General features: G+C 37.6%; 1 protein-coding gene across 1 annotated transcript; it reads left to right on the top strand.

Moving 5' to 3' along the window:
* The first annotated feature begins 245 nt into the window (after nt 1-245).
* LOC125241859 lies at nt 246-7,023 on the top strand. Its single transcript, XM_048150543.1, has 4 exons — nt 246-354; nt 828-923; nt 3,107-3,277; nt 4,504-7,023. Exons 1-4 carry the CDS (start codon nt 316-318, stop codon nt 4,789-4,791), a joined length of 594 nt encoding a protein of 197 aa, XP_048006500.1. The 5' UTR covers nt 246-315; the 3' UTR covers nt 4,792-7,023.
* Nucleotides 7,024-7,368: the final 345 nt, after the last annotated feature.

Genomic DNA, 7,368 nt, shown 5'->3' on the forward strand with positions numbered 1-7,368 from the left:
GCGACATCTATTGACAAGTAGCAGTACTGATAATTTACGCTAGTTGACGCGTGATTGTCGCTAGATGTCACGTAACTATGCCTATACAAATAATCCGCATTTACTAATGTACTACAACTCTTCCCTTACTTATTCCTCTATGGCATGGTACAGTTGGGGCTCGCGACGTCGCTGACATTTTTAGCTTACAAGTATGTTTATGTTAATTATGTTATATTTAAAAAAATGTTTTGTCGCACAGACCCGAACAGATCGAGTTCATCCATTGGGACAGTACAATCTCAGGACCTAGGCGCCAATGTCACCATTTCAGACATGGTCGAAGACGCCTTAGAGCTCATCAGCCAAGACGGAGTGAGTACTATGACTAAGTAATTAAGTTTTGTAAAATCCAGATTACTGTTTTTTGTACGTGTTTCTGACTAGAACTTTAGGGGATAGCCCCTAAGCCCCTAAAGTGATAGCACTTCGTCTAGCATCAAAATATTTGGTCAAAAACGGATGCCTTTAATTTTTTGGGTCCACTCACTTGGTTTGAGTTCCACGTACGATCCATATCATTGTAGATTTTCCCTAAAATTTCTCAGTAGATGCTAATTTGGTTTCCTAGTGCTGTTTTCAATTACTAATCCTCTTATTCATAAACTAAAGTTGATAGGCCAATAATAATAATCGTTTGTCCTTTTCCATCATACATTAAGTACCTATAAGTTGGAAAGGTGTAACAGCTATATAATTATAACATCGGAGGGTTTATGCACAAGTTTAGACAAATGAGCCTGTTGACATTAATGATAATTTGATAATTTTATAATTATTTTGAACAGGACTACATGGAGCGAATGGGGATGGACATCAGAATGCAGTGCGTTCTGTGCAACTGGGCTGGACCCAAAATCATACTCGAATACCACATTAGAAAGGTAAATATAGTATACTAGCTTTTACCCGCGGCTTCGCCCGCGTAATAAAAGTATTCATTAAGATTTTCATTTGGATCCGTAGGGACCGTAGGTTTCTCTGTAGGTATATTTATCTGCGATTATTTCGATTGCACATAATACTTTTGCTTGCAATGATTGTAGAAATATTACACATCGACCACAGCGTAGGTAATTCTATATACGCTGGGGAAACCTTTATAAATATCCCACATAGCCCGTATTTCGACACTATGATCGGTGGGTAAAAAGTACTTTTTTCTATTATCCCTTACAATTTTTTACATTTTGCTTATACTTATCGCAAACGTAATCTTCAAGCAAGCAAACAACGATCGTCTTAGAGCACATTGATTGTAAGAGACCGCCGACCGATTATCCGTATCTCGCTAACGATACCCATATTATCCGTATCCGTATCGCTATCGCTATCGCTATCCCTATCCCTATCGCTATCCCTATCGCTATCCCTATCGCTATCCCTATCGCTATCCCTATCGCTATCCCTATCGCTATCCCTATCGCTATCCCTATCGCTTTCCCTATCGCTATCCCTATCGCTATCCCTATCCCTATCCCTATCCCTTATCAAGATGTTTAATGATATAACACTTTAAGTTCTCGCGCTTTGTACACATATTTAAAGTCACATACAGGTCGAACGCGATTAATTAACATTATTTTTACCTTTTTCCCAACGTTTCGGCCAGGTTGCACTGGCCGTGGTCGCGGAAGACTGACGTCCCAGCAAAATGTCACCGGAGATGTAAACAACACAAAACTACCCGATATTAATTTATATAAATGTTCGGGGTAGACAAATAAATATAATCTACCCGCTTTTAGTTAATGTTTATTTCCCACCATGTTTATTTTAAAGGTAAAAATAATGTTAATTAATCGCGTTCGACCTGTATGTGACTTTAAATATATGTTTAATGATTTCTTATCAAGTGCTAAAATATAAAGTTTCATGGTTTTATCATTTAAAATTAAGAAATCCCATACAAACTTTCAACCTCTTTTTCAACCCCTTCATCCCTTTTTTTCGAAATAAAAAGTAGCCTATGTTCTGTCTCAGGGTCTAAAGATTGTCTGTTCCAAATTTCATCAAAATCGGTTGCGTGGTTTAAGCGGGAAAGCGTAACAGACAGACAGACAGACAGACAGACAGACAGACAGACAGAGTTACTTTCGCATTTATAATATTAGTATGGATTATATAATGGTAACTTTATGAAGGCTATAAAAGTTGAGTACCGCACCGCGGTTAGGCCACGAGGCCTGCCTAGTGGCCTATGTTACAATTGTATACTATGCTTTTTCTACCACAGCCAAATACATACCTATCCGAGAACAATAAAATGGGTTAATTTCCATGTACGCTTTCTTCGAATTTTCAGGTAAAAAATTGTCAGTCACTTTAAGCGCCTTGATTTCCTCGGGAATACATTGTTCACCAGAATCACTAACAGTAATTAATTACTTAAGATTTTGAACAATAGTCAATAACGTCGACCGATAATAAACTACAAAACACTGAAATAGTTTCGACAAAGTTTACAAATTTCCAACAAAACACGCGCCGAATAAGCCATAGACAAGATAAATAGAAAATAAGGCCGGCAACAGACACAGACAGTCTTAAATTTCATAATCTTAAAAAATAATCTTATGAAATCAGATCGAGTGCACGGATTCCCATACAATTTCGGAACTGTCCACACACAGTCTTATTTTTTAAGATTATGATTTTTTTCAGATTGATCTGACAGATTGCGAATAATTTGAATTTTAAGAATGTGTGTGGCAAGACTGGCAAGGCAGTCAATCTTATTTTATAAGATTATGATTTTTTAAGATTATGAAAATTAAGACTGTCTGTTGCCGGCCTAAGCCGGTTTTCAATTACGAAAAATGTGGTTGCGTTCAAGAATTTCAATGTTGAATGAAAAATTATATGACAGAAATTATGTTTACCTTTGTTTTGTAATATCTAATATATAAAACGCATTTCAGTATATTTTATATGTTGATTTGAATTATGAACAAAGATATTAATTATTTTTAAAAAGTTACTTATGAAGGTACAGATATAATCACTTATTTATGCCGGTGACTGTACTACTACTGCTGGATTTTAATAAAATTCTGTATCTTTTTAGGAGCACTCCAACGACATAGACAAGCAAGAGAAGCGCGAATGGAACATAAGCTACTCGCTAGGCAGCGTGCATCAGCAGTTGTGGCAGTCTCGGGTTATCGAGCACGAATCCGCCCTTTACGTACTCAGCGTCAAGTGTCAACCACCAGGCTGTTTCATGGCCACGCTAGCAGTAAGTAGCACTGTCTCTCACTCGCGTGTAGTGCTGTCTCTGTCACACCTGCAGTTGTGGCAGTCTCTGGTCATCGAGCACGAATCCGCTCTATACGTACTCAGCGTCAAGTGTCAACCACCAGGCCGTTTCATGGCCACGCTAGCAGTAAGTAGCACTGTCTCTCACTCGCGTGTAGTGCTGTCTCTGTCACACCTGCAGTTATGGCAGTCTCGGGTCATCGAGTACGAATCCGCTCTATACGTGCTCAGCGTCAAGTGTCAACCACCAGGCTGTTTCATGGCCACGCTAGCAGTAAGTAGCACTGTCTCGCACTCGCGTGTAGTGCTGTTTCTGTCACACCTGCAGTTGTGGCAGTCTCGGGTCATCGAGTACGAATCCGCCCTTTACGTACTCAGCGTCAAGTGTCAACCACCAGGCTGTTTCATGGTCACACTAGCAGTAAGTAGCATTGTCTCTCACTCGCGTGTAGTGCTGTCTCTGTCACACCTGCAGTTATGGCAGTCTCGGGTCATCGAGTACAAATCCGCTCTATACGTGCTCAGCGTCAAGTGTCAACCAGGTTGTTTCATGGCCACGCTAGCAGTAAGTAGCACTGTCTCTCAATCGCGTGTAGTGCTGTCTCTGTCACACCTGCAGTTATGGCAGTCTCGGGTCATCGAGCACGAATCCGCTCTATACGTGCTCAGCGTCAAGTGTCAGCCGGCAGGCTGTTTCGGTCTCTGTCACATCAGCAGTTATGGTCACCCAGCATCAAGTGTTCTGTATGTCAGTCCTTATTCAAGTCTAACAGCAACTCAACTTAGACGGACTGTTCCTATTAATAGGTAGCTGCAGTCACCAGCAATAACATGTTACTCTTCAAAGGCCACAAAAATATGTGACACGCTCCCTAACCCTTCGTCTGTGTTTGATAAGGATCCTAACATGGCGTTGGACGTTAAAAATTATGTCAAAGTTAATTATTTTATGACATTTTTTGACATCTTTTGACAGAAACAGACGACGGGTTAAGGCTCTACACATAAGATCGTGTCAGATATTTTTGGGGCCTTCAACGAGTAACATGTTATTCTGATGACAGTATACTGGTGTCGGCATACCTACGTATGTGATGCCCAGAATTACCATGTCAGCCTTGCGGTAAAATTGCGCAATTTGCATTCATGTAGGTAGGAAAAAAGCATGTTCATAATATCTTCAATTTATTTTTACCATTTTTTCAGACGCTCACAACAGACCCGGAGCTAACAACGGGCAGCATAACCGTCTTCAACCGAGTCACCGGCGAGCCCCACACCTGGATCGGAGAAATACAAGAGCTACCCCCCAGCCTGCCCTACGACGCACAACCCGGCCTTCAACTCGACCTGGCAAGTTTAGACCTCCTACCTAACAGTGCCAACTTGAAGTTGATGAATGGAGAACTGGTGTTGCAATCGCCGACAAAAGTGGTCTTTGGACAGCTAGAGTTGAACGATATACATATTATATTGTTTGTTAAGATATCTTAACAAATCTTTGCACTTTCAGAGATTATTTTTCGATCACCCTTGAGGCTTAGTTTTGTTTTTATGTAACCATTTTTTTTTGCATTGTTTCTTTTTGTCAGCTTAACTGCTTACAACTGGACTTGGCAAGTTTAGACCTCATACCTAACAGTGCCAACTTGAAGTTGATGTTTGGAGAACTGGTATTGCAATCGCCGACAAAAGTGGTATTTGGACAGCTACAGTTGAACGATATTCATATTATATTGTTTGTTAAGATGTATTAACAAATTGTTACACTTTCAGAGATTATTTTTCGGTTATCAACCTTGTAAATTGTTGGTATAATTTTGTTGTTTTAACACTTGAAGCAAAATGTGTCTTAATTTGTTTAGCTTTTGTTCAAAATTGTTCGTTTTGTTGGTCACCCAGACTAATTTACAGCTAGAATTGGCCAGTGTATAACTGATACCCAACAGTTGAAGTTATAAAATAAGAACATATACTAAGTTAAGTGGTTTTCTTATACCTCCTTTTTCTAGCATAAGTAAAATGGTACACTATTTTACATACCTTTATTTGTTAAAAAAAACTTATCATTTTTTATACCATTGTTTAGGAAAGTAAAAAATATTTAAATGATCATATTTGCTAAGTATATAAGTATTACATATTTGCTTTGATTTATTTTCCAAAAACGATTTTCTAAATTAAGACACCTTTAGACTGTTTGCCATTTTTCTAATACTAAAATACAAGGTATGGAATTCGTTATTATTTAGAGCAACGGATATGTATAGATGTAGTGCGAAAAGGGTTTCCTTCGGAAACGTTCGTATTTGTCATGCTAGTTCAGTCAATGTCAGTACATCTTGTACTGAGACTGACTGAAATAGCATGACACGTTCGTACGTTTCCGTAACTATACGAAGGCAACTCACAACATCTGTACCGCGGTAACGTTTAATTTTAAATCTTTTAGTCATTTATTCAATACCTATTATATTTTGAAGGAAAAGGAGGCTCCAGTTTTTAAAAGATTTTCTTTTATTTTCATGGTGTTTGGTGATATAATCGAATATTGAATGTAACATACAAGTCATAGCTACGTTTAGATAACATTATGATGACGCTATGAGTATATTGATTGTGTTGTGTACATACACTGGTTTTGAGATTCTCTTTGAAAATCGTATTTTCTTATAACTTCCGGTTCTAGTATTTAAGTAAATCATGCCATTTTTGTGATACTATAATATTAAGATAGTTTTCCATAAAACTTAAAGTTGATTATTAAGGTAAAGCAGATTATAAATCGTGTTGATTTTTATAGGTCTATATTGTTTGATTTGGAGATTTTTTCAGTTACTTTTATAAGCACTTTGTTGATTAGTTTTATAACTGTGTTTTTATTTGAGTCTACCATAGAATGGTAACGAATGTGTTCATGAGGCCAAAACTTGGTTTTGATTGCCATGAAAATCAGTATTAGCAAGGTATTAGATTAGGTAATAACATACGCATGATATCTACTAATTATAAATCAGTAGGTACCATACTTCCTTAAGTACCTACCTACACACTAAGTGCCAGTCTAAATTATTTAAAGAAAAAATACCCAAGCTTAGGTATTTACATTAACAAGTCTGTTTTGACTGAAACACGTATGGCAATCACATAATAAGGAAAGCCGCTACGAATATACCCACAATGCGTAGTAATTTAAGTATGAATATATTTTGTAAATTATTTTGCCCTGTACAGTTGCAACTATGACTAAGTTGTTATTTGAAGAGCTTGACCACAAATCATTTTATTTTCGCACGATTCTTTTCATAATTGTACCATACTGGCTGCCTTATACCTGTTATGATGATAACTGCATAGTTGGGCATATACACGGGTCTTCCCTCCTAAAAATGGTTTCCATAAATAAATTAGGAAAATGTGAAGTCTAATTTCATCCCACGAGCCTACGCCTCTGGGCCCCTTATCGTAGTCTGGACCTTTGTAAACATGTTGATTGTCCAATGTTAAAATCCATGATAGACTTACATTAAGTGTTAATTTTAGGTAGATTTTACCTACCGACATCTTGATCAGTTTGTGATCGGACTGTACTAAACAGTATTTTAAAGTTAAGACAATCTGCCATAACTTAGCTGCGTTTTATTGTAATTTTCATCTCAAAGAAAGTAGTTGTTTCTGATCTCAATTGTTATTTTAAGAAAGGTTGATTAAAGAAATTTCTTTAAATAGTGTTTGATTTTCCAAAGTAGGTAGATGTAGTGCGAAAAGGGTTTCCTTCGTATTTTTCCGGAAACGTTCGTATTTGTCATGCTAGTTCAGTCAATGTCAATGTCAGTACATCTTGTACTGAAACTGACTGAAATAGCATAGGTGGTCGTTATACAAGATAACGTTTTTGGAATAAGTAGAGCGCTATGAACTCGCATGCGATTTTATTTACATTGCGGGCTGTTGAGGTTATATACAATATAGGCTACTTGCCTCCTAGTCAAATCAGCTTCTTTTTAAGAACTGTCAAAACGAAGACAATCTTTAGACCCTGAGACAGAACATAGGCTACTTTTTATTTCG

This window comes from Leguminivora glycinivorella, chromosome 2, assembly GCF_023078275.1.
Source record: "Leguminivora glycinivorella isolate SPB_JAAS2020 chromosome 2, LegGlyc_1.1, whole genome shotgun sequence".
In the NCBI taxonomy this organism is placed as follows: domain Eukaryota; kingdom Metazoa; phylum Arthropoda; class Insecta; order Lepidoptera; family Tortricidae; genus Leguminivora; species Leguminivora glycinivorella.